Here is a 19,546-nt window from a genome sequence, read left to right as displayed (position 1 = left end):
CCACAGGGGCCGAGGCCTCCAAAGTGGTCAATGGCTCCGGCTGAAGCTTCTCTTAGCCGGAGCTAGATTAGGAAAGCATGAGCTGCAGTGGCAGGGAGGAAGGAGAGGCCGGTACCATCTTTGCAGAGATCCTTAGGCAGGTCCCGCGGCCTCTCTGAGGTCCCCGCGTGCCGTAAGCAGCACGCTCCAGCGACCCGGTCTTGGCTTCTGAGGCTTGGCGGTCTGAGTTCAAATTCCAGCTTTCCACGCTGGAGCCAGGGAAAGTCACTTCGCCTCCTCTGGCTTCAGTTTTCTCACCATAAAACGGGAGAAAAAAACCCAATAATACCTACCTCTCTGGGTTGGTGTGGGGATTAAATTATTTTGTATTTTTTATAACGGGTTAAGAGCACTGCCAGGCACAGAACCAAACGCTCCTAAATATTACCTAGAATTATCACCTGCTAACTCCCTCGGCGGGTGCCGCCTCAGAGGACCGGCTGGGCGAGGGACAGAAAGGGGCCCGGACAACCTCTAATTAGGCCCGAGGGCGGGTCCCCGGGAGTCCCGCGCGCCTCCGGGCGCGACTTGCGGCGGTGAAGCCGCAGGCGTGGCAGAGGCCTTGGGTGTCTCTAATGGGCCCCTTGGCCAGCGCCGAGACCCTGGGCCACGTCTCCAGGGGCCACTTTTCGATTATGACCAGCGCCTTTTTTCTCTTTCCTTCTGCGGCTCCCGTTGGCCCGCGGTGGAGCTCTCCACACCACGCCCCACATGCGGCCAGCATCACAGTGCCTTCCCGCGCTCGCCTCGGCGCCCACTGCGGCTGCGCGAGCCGTGAGGGCGGGACCCAGAGACACACCCACCACCCCCCAATGCGCGTGCGCCCTCTGCTGGCACGTAACGGCCTTCCCCGCGTGCGTGCGCACGCACCCCAGGCCCCGCCCCCAGGCTGCCGGCGCGCGGAGCCGTTGGCGGCGCTCCCTGCCCTCCCTCTCCCATCGAGGGGCGGGGCGCGGCCGCCCCAGAGTCGGGGGAAGAAGGCGGGGACATGGAATGCCACGCCCCCGCTCCGTGTCCATTTGAAGCCCCTCGACTCTTCACCTCTGGCCAATCACAGCCCTCTCTCTCCCGAGCGCCGGCCAATGGGCGGCACGCTCGGGCTGCTTCCTGCTCCGCGGCCCGCTCGCCCCTTCCCCAGGTCTCCCAGCGACGGGCGGGGCGCGGGGGCGGGCGTCGGCCACGGTGACGCGCGGCGGGCCGGGAGCCAATAGGGGGCGGGCTCGGCGCTGATAGACGGGGCCAGTGGCCAGTGGCGAGGCGCTGGCCGCACTTCCCGTCGGGGAGAGAGTGTAATATGGCGAAGACCTACGATTACCTGTTCAAGCTGCTGCTGATCGGGGACTCGGGGGTGGGGAAGACCTGTGTCCTGTTCCGCTTCTCCGAGGACGCCTTCAACTCCACTTTCATCTCCACCATAGGTAGCGGGGCTGGGGAGCGGCCGGGGGCGCGGGAGGCCCGGGCAGGGCGCGCCCCTGAGGGGCTGGAGCTGAGGGATTGACCGGGCTGGACGGGCCAGGGGATGTGAGACGGTCGAGGGGTCCTGAGAGGAGAGGAACAGCCGTCTCCACCGCCGTCCGGGAGTTCCCGGCTCGTGGGGAGGGGAGGACCAAGTGCCCATTTTGCAGATAGGGAGACTGAGGCTCTGACTCTCAGCCCGCTCGTTAGGGAGCATATGTCCTGGGCTGGAGTCTTTGCACCTGTCATCTCGTTCTGTCCTCGAAGCAGTTCTTTGGGAGTTCCGGTCTTACAGAAATGAAAACTGAGTCATGAAGAATTGGCTATGGGAAAAAGACGGTAACATCTGACTTTATTGAGCATTTACTATATGCCAGCTGCTTTGTGTGCATGATCACACTCTCCAGTCTTCTGTATTAGGTGCTGTTGTGAGCTTTTCTCACAGATGCGGAATTTGAGGCTCAGGAAGGGCGTGGAACTTGCCCAAGGTCTTGCAGTCTGCAGGTGGTGAGGATGGGATTTGAACCCAGGTGTGTCTGAGCCCAAAACTCAAGGCTCAGCTATCCAGAGAGATGCCACCGTATACCCCCCAGGACAAGCACAGCTGATCCACCTCAGAGCCAGGACTCTAACTCACACCTCTCCTGCTCTTTGCTCTGGAATATTCAGAGATTGAGCCTCTCTCCCTGACCCTGTTTGCCCCATGAGTGTATTTTCCTTTGGGAAGGAATGATGAGAAGGAGTCAGGAGCCTTTTCCTGCCCGCCTTCCATCCTGCTCAAGGGTGTCAGCAATGGCGAGTGACAGCTGCCCGCCCTGGGACTTGTCAGGCCCGAGGAGATACAAGATAAAAAGCCTCAGTGAGAAACTAGAATCGGCCACTGCCACAGACATCCTTGACTTCCCTATCGCAGGGCCCAGGACACCGGCTGTCACTTCAGAGCAGCCTTTCCCACAGGGCCAGCCCACATTGTGGTTGAACAGAACTGGCTTGTTGCATCTCAATTGTGACGTCCGCAGAAGCGGAGCTGAATTCTCTCTGCGCCACAAAAACAGTCATTGCCCACAATGAAAAGGTTTGACCTGAGAGTCACGGATCAAACAGAGTGGCCTGTGAGGTGTGTAGCCCTGCTCAGGACGAGGGACATGGCAGAACAGTCAGCAAGCCCAGGAGTTTATTCCAAATCTAGAAAACCTAGGGAATGGGCTTTGCTTTACTGTGTAATAACTTCAACCAAATTGTGTTATCTCTCTGAACCCCACCAGGGCATGCTAATTCTCTCCTTGCCCTCTTCTGGGACTGCACTTTGTAAAACAGCTATATTCCTCACCTGGAGAGAATTGGACTAGAAATTTCACACTTGGTTTCCAGTTGCTGTTTGCCTTTGAACAAGAGCTGCCCCTCTCTGTGCCCCGTTTCTTCAGAATACAAGAAACACTCTCTGCCTTGGCCAGTGCCCCGGGTGGTTGAGGGTCAGAACTATCCAATGACTAAAGGTTGTCACCACTGCCAGAGGCCATATCAATGAAGTAGAACAGCATCCCACCCCTGGAGACAAGTGCTTCTGAATTCTTCCCCCTCCCCCACTCCAAGATCAAACTTTGGACTAACTCTTGAGTCCCCGGCAATAAGGAAGTGGTGTTAACTCCAGGCATGCCATGGCTCAGCCCCCAGACCTCAGTTTCCCTGCCTCACCACCTCTCCCCAACCCTAGCACTAACACAGGTGAGATCAATACAGGGATTGGGTTTTTTTGTTCTTCTGTTTTTTTGTTTTTATTTTTAAGAGACAAGGTCTCACTTGGCCCAGGCTGGACTGGGGTGTGGGATGGTTTTTAATTCTTTTTTTGTTTTTTTGTTTTTTTTTGAGACAAGGTCTCACTCTGTTGCCCAGGCTGGAATGCAGTGGTGTCATCATAGCTCACTGCAACCTCGAACATCTGGGCTCAAGCAACAAGCAATCCTCCTGCCTCATCCTCCTGAGTAGCTGAGACTATAGGCATGTGCCATCACACCTGGCTAATTTTTTTTTTATTTTTTGTAGAGACAGGGGTCTTACTAAGTTGTCCAGGCTGATCTCGAACTCCTGGCCTCAAGTGATCCTCCCACCTTATCCTCCCAAAGTGCTAGAATTACAGGTGTGAGCCACTGCTCCCGGCCAGTTTTTAATTCTTGACCAGAGAACCCAGTCTAGCACTCTGGGGCTCCGAGGAGGCTGCCCTCTTCTACTTGCAGATTAGGATGGAAGTTGGTCAGGGTTGCCTATCGAGGTGGAGGTGGCACTTGAACCTAGGATCCCTCCCTCCGACCCCAATATTCTGCTCCTCACATTTGTATCCTAGGAAAGTTTAATTCACCATGACCTTGAAGTTATGGCCTCATAATTCCGAGGCCTCGTAAAGTTTGCACTTCCTAGTTCAACTTGACTTGTTAATAAAATCCAGGACAGAGTAACGCTGTGGGGCTCGGGCGACTGAACGGGGCACTGCTTGATTTTGTGCGTCCCTGCACCTCTGTGAGAAGAAGTGGGGAAGGTTTTCAGGAAGAGTCAACACCAGACTGCTCAGTCCCGAAATACAACTTAATCCCTAAAGGCAATTCTGTATTGGCACCGACTGCACCCCTGGGCTTTCTTTATAGATCAAGGATCGAGTGGCTGTTCATTTTCTGCCCAGGTTACATTTTGCCAAAGCCTGTTCTCATAAGCTCCATCAATCATTTGTGGTGTAAACTTGGCCGTGTCTCCCTGGAATCGGTTCTCGCCAGCCTGGCACGGCCCCCGCTGCCTTCTCAGGGGCCCATTCATGCCTTCGGTGAGATGGATGGTGTTTGTGGAAGCGCTTCGTAAACCGTGCGGCACCACAAAGGCCCTGTTGCGCTTCAGTTTTTTCGTCCAGCCAGTCCCTTCGGTGTGCCAGGCATCCGCCTGGGTGCGGGGGCTGCAGAGATGACTCGGGCGAATCAGAGGGGGACAGAAATGTAACCTGGAGTCCAGGGGTGCGTAGGACACACCTTGGGCAGTCGGCTCCTAGCAAATCCGTATTCGGCCCCTGCCGAATGTTTCATCCCTGGAAGTAACAGCAGCGAGCGAGACGGATGGAGTCCTCGCCTCCACGGAGCTTGCGTTTTAAAGGGCGCAACGCCAGTGCTGAGGCCGGTGGGATGGAATTAGCTCCCCCATCGTGAGTTCAGGGAGGTTAAGCCATGCCCGGGCCTCAAAGTCTTCCGAGGTAGAGATTTAGACCAAACTCCCGGAGGCAAAGGCTGGGTTTGGCTGTTTCAAGGCTACTCTGAGGACGGGATTTGAAAGGGGGCCTGAGCAAAGTGGTGGAGAGCCAGGTGGCTTTGGAGGGAAAGAACATTCCAGAAGAGGGAAGAGAACATGTCAAAGCCCTGAGGCAGGAGCATTCTTGGGAAGTTTAAGAAACAGCCACGTCCAGGCTGAAATACATGCACTAAACAGTAAAGATTAAAAAAAAAGAAACAGCCATGTAGACAGCATGGCCCAGGTGTGGCCAGAGAGAGAAGGTCATGAGCCGGGGTGCTGAGAAGTGACCAGGTTAGGCGGGACCTTGGTGCACACAGACAGCCGCTTTCACTTTTTTCTGGAGGAAAGAGGGGGGGCGGGGAAGCCACTGGAAGGTGCTTTTTTTTTTTTTGAGCAGCTTTATTGAGATATGTGTAATTCACGTACCGGATGATCCACCCATTGAAGTGTACGGTTCAGTGACTTTTGGTGCATTCACAGAGGTGCGCATCTGTCACCACAGGTTTAGGACATTTTCATTATGCCAAAAAGAAAGCCCGTACCCTCAGCAAACCCTCCCAGTCTCCGCACTGTTCCGCCCCCGCCCTGACAGCCACGAGTCTGCTCTGTTTCTGGATTTGCCGGCTCTGGACATTCCGTGTCAATGGGATCGTATGTTACGTGGCCTTTTGTGTCTGGACTCTCTCACTCGGCGTCGTGGTTTTGAGGTTCTTTTGTGTTGTAGCAGGGGTCAGTGTTCCGCTGTTCCGTTTTACAGCTGCGTGATATTCCGTCGTATAGATACACACATTTAGATTGTTCATTCATAAGGTGGTTGTGGATCTGTTGGTGGACAGGCGGGAAGGTTGGGAGCATGGGTTAGCTTCGTGACATGGTTAGGCTGTGTTTTTGAACGCAGGGGAAGGGACCGAGGGGGAACTTCAGGAGCCTGGGGAGCAGTGTGGTCACTTTGAGGTCACCCTTGGGAGAAGGGATGAAAGTGGGGAGTGGAAGAGAAGGAGGATGGGGTCAGGAAGGCTTCCTGGGAGGGGACCTTTGGGCGAGCCTTAAGGAGGAGAAGTTTGCCCAGCTGATGGGCCACTGGGGCACAGGCCACCCGCAGAGAACGTTTGCAAAAGCCCAGGCTAGGCGATGGTGTGGCCCCCACGCATCAGTGCATTGTGGGATCCAGGGCCCCGCATGCTGGCGAGGGAGGGGCAGCTGCAGGCTGGAGGGAAGTGGGACTTGGGCCTGCAAAGGACTCTGGCAAGGCCCCCTCTGTACAACTACCCAGGGCAGAGAGGCAGGTTCAGCTGGCAGCAGTAGGGGACAAGAGCAAGGCTTTGCCTCCTGCACCCACCTGGGTTTGCCCCCAGCCCTGCCGCTTGCCAGCTTGGCTCCAGGCAGCTCCTGTCAGCCCTTGGAGCCTCAGGTTCGCCTTCTAGGAGAGGGCACAGTATCTCCAGAGGCTTCCAGATTCCGAGATCCCACATGCCCGGCACCAGGCAGGTGCCCCACGAGCCACAGCGGCTGTCACCTGCACAGGTTGGCAGCGCCCAACTCAGACACAGCTCGGGAAGCGGGCTGACCGTGATACGCCTTTTTTTCTTTTCTTTCAGGAATTGACTTTAAAATTAGGACCATAGAGCTCGATGGCAAGAGAATTAAACTACAGATATGGTAAGAGTCGTCGCTCTCTGTCACGCCCTTCACGTGGTGAGCACTTCGCGCCGGGAGCCCAGCCCTGACACATGGGGCTGTCTTCAGAAGCTCCTCGAGTTTCTCACCCAGCCCTGCGGGAGTGGAGGGTCTGTGTCACCACCTGCTGGGGACAGAGTGCCCAGGCCCAGTTAGCCGAGCAGTCCAGCGTGGGCAAAGCCTGGGTCTGGGCTGCAGAGTGGGCTGCTTCCGTTGAACTTGGAGAGAGCCTTCCGTGCCAGATGGCGGCGAAGGCTGCGGGGACGGTGAGCTGCCCCGGCAGGGAGTTTCCTCTTGAGCCCGTCAGCCCACCGAGCAGCACGAAGGTCTGACATCGCTTCCCCTTTTCTCTTCTGGGGAAGGTCAGGCCTCACTTCCTGGCATGCAGACCTGAAAGCCGCGAAGCAAAGTTAGGCTGAGGCCCAATGGCGAGACCTGTTTCCATTCCTCAGACCTGACAGTGACTTCTCCTGCCACGTAAAATGAGGGAAGTGGTGAGATTCCCAAGTCCCCATCGCTGGCGCTGACTCTGGTCTGCAGCCCATGGCGTGGGGCACTGAATTTAGGGGTTCAGGTATGGTGGAATCCACTTGCGTAGAATCGCTAGCCCCGAGCGCAATACAGAAAAGACATATCTAAGTGTGTGCCGCAGTCCCCGTCCCAGGCAAGTCCCTCCGGGTGGGAGCGGAGTGCCACGAGAGGGGCCACGAAGCCGCCCTCCCTGTGGCATGTCGCTGTCCCTCGAGTCTCAGGGCGTGAGCCGTCACCCCTGCGCTGCCAGTGCTGTTGGGGGTCTCGTTCGTACCCTCACCTCCAGGTGATGTTGGTCTCTTAATCTGACTTCTCAGCCGAAATCTGGGCGAGCTGCACCACCTGTCAATCCTGCAGATGTTAGTAGTCAGTCAGTCTCTGGCCACTTCCAGCACGTTGGCACCAAAGCAGCCTTTGTTCCCAAGTCCAAAGTGACGCTGTACCAGCCAGCAGAAGGTGCACTTTCCTCCTGTCTTCCTGCTTCTGCTCTTAGCAATCTTGGTGGGTCAGTGACTCAAACTCTCCTAAGACAGCTAAGACCTTGGTTAAGATTAAAATGACTGTTCATAACCACTAATGTCACCTGGCGCTGGCGTCAGAAAGTCAACTTAGCACCAAGCGAGGCATTTCTGCACAGTCCAGACAATATGGGGCCCTCCTGGGGTGTGCAGGGCCGTGGGCTCAGGGACAGAAGATGTGGGTCTTGCCCTGTCTTGCCCTGCCACCCCTCAGTTAGGTCACCTTTAAACCAAACACGGAGTATCCTCCGTGCCAGGAGCTAGCTTCAGGCGTCTCCTCCTGGGTGACGGGCACTGCTTCCCCCGTCGTACAGGGGAGGAAGGACTTTCCCTGTCACCCAAACCAAGATGGCGAGCGTGAACGGGCTTCCTGAGTCCCAGCCCCTCCCAGTAGCAAGGGCTGCGTCCTGTGCCACCACGTGACTGGCTCTTCTGTGACTCAGAAACTCCAGGGAGAGTTCCCTGGATGCAAAGGTGCGAGAAGGGAGGGGCGCACGGGCCAGGCGTCTGGTCGTGGCTCTGCGACAGCCCCAGCGAGAAGCCACCAAAGGACCCCAACCCTTCCAAGCCACAGTTTCCTTCTCTGTAATAATTGGGAGATTAGAAGGTGCCGCCTCTCCCAGTTAATAAAAAAAAAGGAAAACATTTTTTTGAATCTTTCAACATACAATTGATTTAAAAAACTAAACAAGAAGGTGCTGCCTCAGCAGGAGGACGAATCTCTGCAGTGAGAAGGCTGGCACCCCGTGTGGACGCTCTTTGTGCCCTGCTGGGGACAGTCAGTCGCCTTCGGTGTCGCTAATCTCTCTTCTCCTCACATTTAGGGACACGGCCGGTCAGGAACGGTTTCGGACGATCACAACGGCCTACTACAGGGGTGCAATGGTACGGATTGGTTTTTTTGTTTCTGTTATTTTTTAAGTCAAAATGAATGTCACTGTGTTCAATACCTAATTCTGGATGTTTCTATGGAGCGTGTGGTCGGGCTCCTTGGGGCTCCTTGGTCCCAAGTTAGTTTTAGGAAGAGGCCGCCGCTCCCCGGCCCCCGGGCCCCGCATACACGCCTCCCCTTCTGGCTGCAGAGACAATGCAGGGTTTAAATAAAGAGGAAACTTAATTCCTGGGGAATGAAGACGCAGGAAGCTGGTTCTCCCAGGTGAGGTCAGCGAAGTAGGAGCCGGCATGCCCCGACATCTAGGCGCGTTCACGCGGCCCACATCAGTCTCTCTGGAATTCGCTACCAAGAACTTGAAGATCTTCCAGGAGCTGACATGCCCTGGGCTGTTGGCCGTTATATCTGTCGCCCAGGCTGGAGGCAGGGTGACAGGAAGACTCGTTTGTCATCCCTCAAATATTTACCAGCACCTTCTCTGGGCCAGGCCCGAACTAGACGCAGAGGCGGCAGGGGACGGGACGGGGTTCTGCGCTGGAGGGCAGCTGCGTTTCTGGTGCCCCCGGTGCTGCGTGAGACCAGCAGCTGCTGGACGGGACAGAGCAGAGACCGTGGTCACTGTTGAAGCTGCATCATCGCTATCCTGGAGATGCTAGTCCCTTGGGTCTAGAAGGCCCCAATGTGGGGAGCATCAGGTGTCTGGTGACCCGTCGTGAGCTTACGCACGTGTGGAGAGGTGCCCAGGCAGGGCTGCAGAAAATGGTCATTGAGCCCTGCGGGCGTTTCAAGGAGGGCCCGGAACAGGGTGAGCCAGTGTTTTCCAGATACTTCTGGTCTGTCCTAGTAGAGAGCTGTACCCACTGCCCTCTGAAGTCCCAAATTGACTCCCCCTCCCCTACAGTAGGTAAAAATCTAGGAATTTGGAACGTCGGGCACGTGGTACCAACTTGCTGGCGGTGGTGGGAACCCTGGGCCATCAGAGGGGCCAGGGCATGCGGAGATGGCGGGAGTAGGACGCGGACCTCCCGGACCTGGCCCAAGGCCCTGGGTCGCCCTCTGAGCTCCAGCTCCCTTCTTAGGAAATGGACCAGAGAACTTGACAACGTCCCAGGCTGCACCAAGGATGAATGGCCGTCCCTCCCCCTCCCCAGCACCGCCTGGCCCCCAGCCTTTCCCTAGCACACCCCGCCGTCTAACGAAACGGGCAGCTGTTTCCTCCGCTAGACCACAAGCCCTGTGAGGGCAGTGCCACGTCGCGGTCGCTGCCGCGTGCCAGTGCCTGGGAACCTGCCGGGTGTGCAGCGGGCGCCCGGGAAAGGCCTGCGGTGCAGCAGTGACTGGGGACATTCAGTCTTGAGAGCATCCCACGCACCATCTGAAACATAACAGATGCCTTAGTGCTCCTTACAAAATTAATTTACTTATTTTCCTCTCACCTCGGGCCGTGCTCTGGTGGAGGATGGGATGGGGCGGGGGCCTCAGGATCCTGGGGTCCCAGGGGAGCTTCTGCCCCTGGAGAGAGCTGTGTGACCTTGGGTAGGTCCCAGCCCTCTCTGGGCTGAAATTGCCGCCCAACACCCTGTCCTGATTGCCGAGGCACTGGGCCCAGGTGGTGGCCCGGATCGTCTCGTAGCGTCTTGGCCATAAACCCACCCCTGAGTGCAGGTGCCACTGTCACCGCCCTGTCGTGTACCGGGAGCCTGAGGTTCGGCTCGTTGCCTGCCCTACTTAAGTGCACACGGAGGGTCAATGGCCCAGCTGTCTCCAGCGCCCACGTCCTAAGTCAGCACGGAGACGATTGTAGCCTTCGGTCCTCCTAGACTCGGCCTAACCCTGTTTGAATTTAAACCAATTAAAATTGAAAATCCAGTCTCTCAGTCAGAGCAGCTTGGTGGGTGTGCCCCAGAGCTGCGTGTGGCCAGCAGCGGCCACATGGGACAGAGCAGAGAACATGGCCACGGTTGCAGCCACGTCAGCATCTCCGTCCTGGAGGTCTAGACGCTGGGTCTAGAAGACCCAAATTTGGGAAGCATTACGTGGCTGGTGACCCGTGACATCCAAACATATGTGGAGGTGTGCTGGGGCAGGGACCCGGAAAATAGTCACTGCAGCCCTGTGGGAAGTTTCAGGGAGGGCCTGGAATAGGGTGAGCCAGTGTTTTCCAGATACTTCTGCTCGATCCTACCAGAGAGCCGTACCCACTGCCCTCTGAACTCCTGCGTCATCTCCCCCTCCCCCACAATGGGTCAAAATCCAGGAATTTGGAATGTTGGCACATGGTGCCAACTTGCTGGTGGTGGCGGGATCCCGGGGCCATCAGAGCAGCCAGTCCTAGATAAGGGGCAGAAGGACCCTCATGCCCCTCTGGCCCTGACAGTGCTTGACTCACAGGGTCTGCCCACCTTGGCTGGGGCCACTGAAACCTCTGGGTCCTCCCATCAGTAAGGACATTCGTTTCCCTGGGTTCACGTGGGATTTAGGAGTGGGGTGGCTTTCTCGCCCCACCTGCGTGGTTTTGTCCCACGCCTGTCTACCTAGCGCCACCGGGCCTCTGGTCTTACTCTGCAAAGTCTGGCAGCTACAGAAATGACTGGGCCAACACCAGAGGCCATCGGCATGCCCCGGGGTGCCACAGACACAGGGCCGGCCCCTTGGAACAGGTAGCGCAGAGGAATGGGTCAAGCCGGGCCTGGGCGTGCACTGGCCACGTGCCTGGGCACCAAGGGTGCTCAGCCGCGAAGGGGGCCTTGCGGTGGCGTGCAGGCTGGCCCCCGTGGGTGCCCTTCAAGGTCATGCAGAACAGCAAGTGACCGTCGAAGTCACTTGTTGGCCCCACATTGCTTTTGGTGCTGACGAGGGCCCAGGGAGGTTCCCAAGAGGAGCGGTGGCATCACCTCTTGCAGGGTTAGCTCAGCTGGGCTCGAATCTTAAAGGTCACGTCCCTGTGCCTTGGTTTCCCCTTGTGTCATGTGGAGACATTTGCCCTTCTCCACAGTGACGGTGAGATCATGGGCTTAGGCGGGGCTGCTCTGTGGCTCTGCCAGGACCCCTGGGCCGAGGGCCGGTACTGGGTCAGGGCCTGTTAGGACCGGGCAGCACAGCAGGAGGTGAGCGGTGGGCGAGCGAGTGAAGCTTCCTCTGTATTTACAGCCGCTCCCCATCTCTTGCCATCCCCACGCCCCTGTCCGTGGAAAAATTGTCTTCCACAAGACCAGTCCCTGGTGCCAAAAAGGGTGGGGACCTCTGAATTAGGGAGCCCAGAGGGCCTCAGCACCGCCCAGGCCCCGCTCTGGTGGGCTCCCTAGAAGGCACGTGTGTCGGGGTCAGGCCGCCTGGGTTCGGAGCCCCGTCTTCCCATGTACTCTCTCCTGGGACACTAGACAGGGGCCTGGCCACCCCCCTGCCGCTCACCATGTGCAGAGTGGGAATGGTGGGACTCCCCCACCAGGGCCTGGGGAGCTACAGTGAGAGGCTGCTGCAGGGGAGGGTCAGCGTGAGGGGAGCATGGCAGGCCGCGGGACCTCACAGGCCACTGGGGCTCGTCAGCTGGACTTACCCTGCCGCCATGGGGAGCCAGCCAGGCTGCTAAGCTAGGGTGGGACGGTCTGGTCTGTGAGGCAGAAGGGTTGCCGGTGGCCGAGGGGGCAGGTCTAGAGCCTGGAGACGAGGAGGGGGCTGGCTGGCAGGGAGGGTGGCAGCCGGTGGGCTTGGCTGTGGGGCAGGCGATGGGCCCCGTGCCACGTCCTGCATCTCCACTGTCCTGCTGGGACTCACTCTCCAAGAGCCTGTGTCTCTGTCCTTCCCGCTCAGGGCATCATGCTGGTCTACGACATCACCAACGAGAAGTCCTTCGACAACATCCGGAACTGGATTCGGAACATTGAGGAGGTGAGGCTTGCCGGCTCCTCCCACCAACCCTCTCCCCGGCCCTCTCCCCAGAGCCCCCTGGTTTACAGATGAGAAGGCCCAGAGGCACCTAGAAGTGACTGGCCTCACAGTTAGGCACAGAGGAGAGCAGGGACTGAGACCCAGGCAGTCGAGCCCAGGGACCACAGCTCCGACAGCCCATTTGTTCCCCCAGCTGAGCTGTCAGCTGGCCAATGTCACAGTCACAAGAAAAGGGATAGCCAAGCCCGTGGTCACCGTGAGCATGTGGTGCTGTCCAGAGAGGGAAGGTTCTAGCACCAGCACGACCCTTGTGTTTGGCCAGCGTGGTGAGCAGGCAGGTCCGACTGTACTTTGAGCTATGTCAGAGCAGGGCGTGAGCTGCTACCCACGTTCAGACCTTGAACCGTGGGGCAGCAAGAAGCAGGAGGCCAGCCCCACCCCACCCCAAAGCCAGCATCTCCATCTTCCCGCGGCCCAGAGCGCCGACCTCGCCCCCAGGGCTTTCCTGGACTGTGGCTCCTGCAGCTTCTGATAACCAACCGGGTGGGGCTCTGGGTCTGCGGGGCAGCCAGAGAACTTTCCCCGTCCATGAAGCCACGGCAGAAGGTCACGTGACTGTCCACCTAGAGTGCGTGGACCGCTCGGGCCAGGCCGAGAGACTGGCCCTGTCAATTATGGGCACTTGCGCTGGGCCCACCTCCCCAAGGACCCCAGAGGGCTGCGGCTGCCCTCGGCCGGGGAAGCTGTCTCAATGGGTGGAGAGGAGGAGAGACTGCCACGCTGGTCTCTGCGGGCGTCCTCTGTTCCTGGCCGGCGAGCGAGAGGGTCTCCTGGTTCCTGGGAAGTCACGCAGGCGCAGTGCGGTGGGTTCCATTGAGACCAGGCCTGAGCGGGTGGAGAAGACCGTACTTTCCCATGTCCCCGCCCTTCAGGAAGCAAGATCCGCTCCTCTGGGGGCTGTGGGAGGGTTTGATGAAGGAGCCGCTTTCAGGGATTGGGGCAGAGCTAAGGCAACACGGGGGGTGGTGAAGTCCCCAGTGCTGGCGATGGCAAGGACCTGCGGCCACCTCAGGCACAGCCCATTTCCAGAGCCCAAAGAGAGAGAGTTGAAAGGTCAAAGCAGGTCCCAGGACAGCAGCCGGGGCCTCCCGCAGAGGAACTGGGGAGGGAGGAAGGGAAGAGGGTTGGAGGGTAAATATCTCAGCCTTGCTCACCTTCCATAGGCCAGACCCCGCCAGCAGCCCAGGCCCGGGGGCCCGACTGGCACAGCCCATGGGGAAGCTGCTCTCAACAGCTGGGAAGTGTTTGCCTGGTCAGGGGAGCAGCTAGAACCCTGGCCTCTGCCAGAAGCCCAGCCCTGGTGTGGGCTGTGTGACGTGGGCCGGGCTGCTCAGCCTCTCTGAGCTTCAGCTTGTCCTCTGGCCCTGGCTGTTCCTGGCAGTCCGGACCCCACCACGCTGATTTCAGGGGCTGGACCGTGTGGGGAGCAGAAGTGCCTGGCCTGTGTCGTCCAGCCTAACCACCCCTTTCTGCCCCTCTCCCCTCAGCACGCCTCTGCAGACGTCGAAAAGATGATACTCGGGAACAAGTGTGACGTGAACGACAAAAGACAAGTTTCCAAGGAACGGGGAGAAAAGGTGGGTGTGGCGGCTCCGAGGGGTCTTAGGGCTCCCTGCACAGAGGGCCTCCCTGTCCCTGCCCTGCCCCGGAGCCCCCAAGTGCTCGCTGGCGGAGAGGCTGGGCTCGGCGGGTATGGTTCTCACGACCTTTGTGAGCATGTGTGGGCCTGGCTTCAGGTACAGCCGCACTGCGAGCCCCGTGCCCTCTGCGCACCCCCACCGCGGCCACACGCGGAAGCTCTGCAGGGATGGAGCTCGGGTTGGGCGCAGCAGGCCCCGTCCCCCCCCAACCTGTCACTGCTGCGCCGCAGTGCCGGCCTGGCCCTCGGCTCCAGGCGCCTGGCGGCTGACGTGCACACATGTGTCCCTTCCTCCCTGGCAGCTGGCCCTCGACTACGGAATCAAGTTCATGGAGACCAGTGCGAAGGCCAACATCAACGTGGAGAACGTGAGTCCTGGGCCCTGCTGGGGACACGGGGCCTGGGAGGCCTGTCCTTCTGGGATAAGGGATGAGCTGGCGTCCTCCAGGTAGGCTCTGCCAGAGGGACCAGCCTCAGGTCTGGGCCGCCTGCCAGTCCTCCGAGGGACACTTCCGGGGCAGCCCTGGGAACAGGTGGTTTTGCAGGTGAGGAAACTGAGGCCGAGAACATCCCAGGCAGCTGGGCGCCCAGGCCCAGCTCCGGGTTCCCGCTCTTGCCCACAGACAGACCTGGTCAGAAGTCCAGGCAGAGTAGGGAGCTTGGACCAGGTCTCGTCCGTCCCCGCTCTTCTCTCCACGGGTGACACCAGCCTGTGGCTGACCCGGTTTCCCCTGCACGACACTGTCCTGGTAATGTTTCCAAAATGGACCTTCCACATCACACCCTACTAAACCCCACGCTGACCGGAGGGTGTAGCCCGGGCACCTCGCCGGCCCCGGCTGGTGTTTGCCACCCAGGGGCCACCTGGGCCACTCCCTTTTCTGAGCCTTTGCCGCGTTCCCTACCTCGCGCCCCCTCTTCCGCCTGTCAGAGTCCCCCTTCCTGCAGGGCCCAGCCAAGATGGCCCGAGCTGTCAGGGATGGAGAGCTGGACACTCCTTCCAGATCCTCTGGATTGGTCAGTTAAGCACTGGGTGCTTAATGGACGGGTCACTTGGCATCTCCGAGCCTCAGTTTCCTCTCTGGCCAACCAAGTGTGGCCGCACCTCACAGCGCTGTTGGCGGGTTGGGGCAGTCGGGTGGGCAGGACGAGCCAGGGAAGGACAGGAGGTGGGGCGGGACAGGCCAGCTGAGTCCACTGCCACGGGCAGGTGTCAGAGGGCCGAATGGGAGACCCATGCCCGGAAAGTCATTTAAGGCCATTTCCTGCCCACACCCACTCCACGTGGGTGGCCGAGGACCCAGGGTCCTGCCACTCCAGGGTCCTAACACCGTGCGTGTTCCACAGGCGTTTTTCACCCTCGCCAGAGACATCAAAGCAAAAATGGACAAAAAATTGGTGAGTATGTTTCCCTCCCAGATCCCAAGTGGGTCTCTGTGGGATCCCAGGGCAGGTCCTGCTTTGTAGGGCCCAGCCAGACCCAGGCGGAAGAGCTGGGAGCGGGGAGAGTTCTCAGAGTGGCTGGGACTGTGCTGCGCAGACAGACAAGGCCCTGCCCACCGAGCCCCAGGCCAGCAGGGGACAGACAGCTGTTTGCGTCCTGCAGGGCCCTCTGGAGTTGTCATGTCTGACAGCCACCATCTTGACAAGCGTGACAGATCGATGACCTCTCCCCATCTCCTACCTCAGCCCCAATCCTGCAAGTCATGATGGCTCTGTGGCCTGCATCAGATCCCAGGGTTCTCTGAGGCCCCCAGGGAGGTCTGCCCGAATCCCTCCCCAGCCACCTTTTGGTGTGTTTCCTCCTTTTTCTGTTGACCACGTGAGTGACTTCACAGTCCACAGGGCTCAGCCTAAATGGTGCCTCCTTGACTGAGTCCAAACGTGTCCCTGTGCTTTGGGTGCACTGAGCGCCCAGGCACCATTGTGACCCTTCCTCCTGGTTGCTGGTCCCAGCAGCCACCCTTTCCCGGCTGAGTTCCATTCGCTGTCTGAAGAGCATAAAGAGCTCTGTTTGTCGGTTACATAAGTCTGGTCACACGAGACTGCACATAAAACACAAAGTATCATTCAGGTAGTTCACATCCCATTCAAAGCAAATCATTTTCATAATTCCAAGGTGCTATAAGTTGAATAATAATACACACCATTGATTTAACAGCAGTGCTTTGGCCGTTAAATCAAACCGGTAAACAGTCCACATAAACCAACGTACTGACCGACAGCAACGTGGAATTTTCTTGCAGTGTTTTTTCCCACTTCAATGTGAAGGTCCAAGTTTGAGTCTTCACGGCCCTTCTGACTCGCCGTGGCCCGCTGAGCGTTGTGGTGGCGCTTGGCTTTCCTCTGCCCGCACTCGTGATGCCAGGCAACTGACTACCTGCAGAACATGCCGGATCCTTTCATGGAGTAGATTGCAAAGTGCCCACGTGCAACCCTTGTCCTGGCCATTTAGCTTTTTCTTAACCGAATTGCAAAGCACCAAGAGTAGAATCCTACCCCGTTCTCTGACCACAGCTGCTCCACTTCTTAGGGGTCCTGTGACCAGACTGGGCCCACCCGGGTATTTCAGGCCCCTCTCCCCACCTCACCGTCATCTCATTTGCAAAGTCCCTTTTGCCAGGTCAGGTACCATATTCGCAGGTTCCAGGGGATGGGCGTGGACATCTTCGTGGCCGGTGTTCTGCTGACCACACCCCGGCCCACCCCTGGTCTCACTTCCTCCCCTGTGAAGCCTCCATTCGGACGTTGCCATAGAAACACACCTTCCACCGTCACCTCCACCCCTCGTCCTGCCTCGTTCTGTCATTGCTCACCACTGGGAAGTCACACTGCACGTGCGTTTCCCGAGTGATTTGTCTTCCCCTGCACAGGCCGAGCTCCCCTGGACAGGACCTCTTGTCTCATCTGCCACTGCGCCTGGCACGTTGCAGGCCTTCGATAGTTGCTATTGAGTCAACCAGGTTTTACCTAAGAGCCAAGAGATGAAGTGTTAGAGAAAAGAAGGTCGGGGGTGGGGGCAGTGGGTGCAAGTCTTTCAAACAGGGTGAGGTGGAAGAAACCAGGATTTGAGTTTCCAGGGTCTGCAGTGGACAGATCACAGAAGCCTTGCGTACCAGGCAACTGACTTAGGGCGTTCGGCTCTGAAGTTGGTGGGGGGCACTGGTGGGTTTTCAGTAGAGAATGAGTTGATGGTCTTACATTCCCGATGATGGCAGGCGGAAAGCAGATTAGAGAGGAGAATGGTGAGGCAGCACCATGGCACAGGAACACGGAGACCAGTGGGTGGAAGTGGCAGCGGGACCTGGAACCCAGGCCTCCCAAAGCCCAAGGGACACAGTCTTTTGGCTGCCCCTGGGCTGCCTCAGTGCAAGGTTCTCAGCACAGATGGGTAGATGGCTGGAAAAAAGGAAGGAGAAGGGGGCAGGTGAATGGAGGGAAGGAAGTATGGAAAGAGGAGGGTTGGATGGGAGAATAAGTGATTGGAAAGATGTCAGGAGGGTGAGTGGGAAGGGTATGGGTAGGTGAATGAGTGATTGATGTAATGGTTGGAAGGTGATGGGTAGGAGATGAAAAGTAGATCTGTTTGTGAAGGGACAGTTGGATGGGTGGGTAAAAGAGAATAGAGGGATGGATGATTGGAAGAGGATGGATGGATGGTTGGAGGGGGATGGACGGTTGGAAGGAGATGGATGATGGATGGTTGGAAGGAGGTGGATGATGGATGGACGGTTGGAAGGAGATGGATGATGGATGGACGGTTGGAAGGAGATGGATGATGGATGGATGGTTGGGAGGAGGTGGATGGTTGGAAGGAGACGGATGATGGATGGATGGTTGGAAGGAGACGGATGATGGATGGACGGTTGGAAGGAGACGGATGATGGATGGACGGTTGGAAGGAGACGGATGATGGATGGACGGTTGGAAGGAGACGGATGATGGATGGACGGTTGGAAGGAGACGGATGATGGATGGACGGTTGGAAGGAGGGGGACGGTTGGAAGGAGATGGATGATGGATGGATGGTTGGAAGGAGATGGATGAGGGGTGGATGGTTGGAAGGAGATGGATGATGGATGGATGGCTGGAAGGGGATGGATGGACGGTTGATTGGCAGGAGATGAGTGCATGGACTGGCGGTGACCGGCTGGCTGGTCATGAGACGTGGCACTGATGCTCCGCAGTAACCTCGGAAAACCTCTTGTGACTTCAGGAAGGCAACAGCCCCCAGGGCAGCAACCAGGGAGTCAAAATCACACCAGACCAGCAGAAGAGGAGCAGCTTTTTCCGGTGTGTTCTTCTGTGAGGAACGCCGCCTTACTCTGCGCCTCGCTCAGCCGAGCTGACTGTGCCTGTTCCGAGTGAGCCCCTCACTCAGCCGGGGCCCTCCCACCTCCAACGCCCCGCCCGCGCCGCGGCCACCGGGCCCTCGGCCACCAGAATGCAATTGAGAAATTGTTTTATTTTAGTAACCGTCTGATCTTTTTCAACTTCGGAGATGGAATAAGTTAAGAATTTGCTATTTTTTCCTGTAACGTCCGCTGAACGGGCCGACCCCACGCATCGAGTTTCCAGAAAGAGAGAGAGAAGTGCAGTCAGGGTGTGACGGGCAGCAACACCCAGTGGCAGGCCTCCGGCTCTGAGCCTCGATGCCTTGCCGCGGGCCACACGGAGCCCCACCGGGGAGCCCGTTCACACGACCCTGCCGGGGAAGCGAGGCCACTGAAGGCCAGCGGCAGTTCTGGGAGCGTCAGGCCCCGCACTTTGATCCACGCAACCGACCGCCAGGCCCGGGGAGGCGTCCGCCCAGCAAACCTGCTGTCCACTCCCTCCTCCCTTCTCGGTTTCAGACAAGTGACAAAAACCGTTTCTCTGCCCCGCTCTCTTTTTTTAACTATTAAGCCAAAGGGAAGCACAAGTTAAGGAAATCCTGTGTAAGGCGTCGAGAAGGAAAGAACCCTGGGGCGGCGCCTCCCGTTCACAGCGGGGTTGAGGGCTGGGGTCCGGCCAGGCCCCTCGGCTGGCGCCGTCTGAGCACTGAGGGGACGCTGGCTGCGCGCGCCACAGGTGACCGCGAAAACACAACCACACCTGCCCCGCGGTCCTCCCGCCATCGGGTCACCCTCCTCTCAGCCCTGACATGGCCCCTGCCTCCTCTGCGTCCCCCCCCGCTGCCTCCAAATCGGACGTCCTTCCTAGCTGAGATTTTATATTTCCAGATTCGTAGTGCCATGAAGCGGTTCCGTCTTTGATTCCCGGCGGCAAACCTAGGTGATGAGGAACAAGCTCCTGACGCCCCCGGCTGGATGTGGCCGAGACGCATCATTCCGTGGCAGCGGGTGGGGGGTGCTCAGCTGTCATCACTGGGTTCCATCTTGACAGCCGTGCTGTCCCCTGGAGAGACTGCAGTTGGGACCAGGTCACCTTGCTGGAGCAGCGTCACCGGGAGCCTTTTCTTTTGGTTTTTCTTTCCCCTCCTTAAGCTGCTGTCAATCGAAGCCATGGGCGTCGTAGTGTCTTTTTTTTTTTTTTTTTTTTAATTAAACCAACATACCAGCAATAGTCCGCGCTCCCCCG

The 19,546-nt window shown here is 58.2% G+C and overlaps 1 protein-coding gene across 1 annotated transcript; it reads left to right on the top strand.

Moving 5' to 3' along the window:
* The first annotated feature begins 1,113 nt into the window (after positions 1-1,113).
* Positions 1,114-19,546, top strand: RAB8A (RAB8A, member RAS oncogene family). Its single transcript, XM_012663590.1, has 8 exons — positions 1,114-1,457; positions 6,360-6,420; positions 8,312-8,372; positions 12,190-12,267; positions 13,815-13,904; positions 14,269-14,334; positions 15,314-15,364; positions 18,183-19,546. The coding sequence occupies exons 1-8, from the start codon at positions 1,334-1,336 to the stop codon at positions 18,273-18,275; spliced, it is 624 nt and encodes a 207-aa protein (XP_012519044.1). The 5' UTR covers positions 1,114-1,333; the 3' UTR covers positions 18,276-19,546.

This window comes from Propithecus coquereli, unplaced genomic scaffold (genome assembly GCF_000956105.1).
Source record: "Propithecus coquereli isolate 6110/MARCELLA unplaced genomic scaffold, Pcoq_1.0 Scaffold811, whole genome shotgun sequence".
Classification (NCBI taxonomy): Eukaryota; Metazoa; Chordata; class Mammalia; order Primates; family Indriidae; genus Propithecus; species Propithecus coquereli.
This window is presented reverse-complemented; position numbering and strand designations above follow the sequence as displayed.

Bases quoted from the DNA above. Each gene is read 5' to 3' on its own strand.
- RAB8A (XM_012663590.1), top strand. From the start codon at position 1,334: ATGGCGAAGACCTACGATTACCTGTTCAAGCTGCTGCTGATCGGGGAC. The intron at 6,421-8,311 runs GTAAGAGTCGTC...CCTCACATTTAG, and splicing joins AGAATTAAACTACAGATATG to GGACACGGCCGGTCAGGAAC. The intron at 8,373-12,189 runs GTACGGATTGGT...CTTCCCGCTCAG, and splicing joins CCTACTACAGGGGTGCAATG to GGCATCATGCTGGTCTACGA.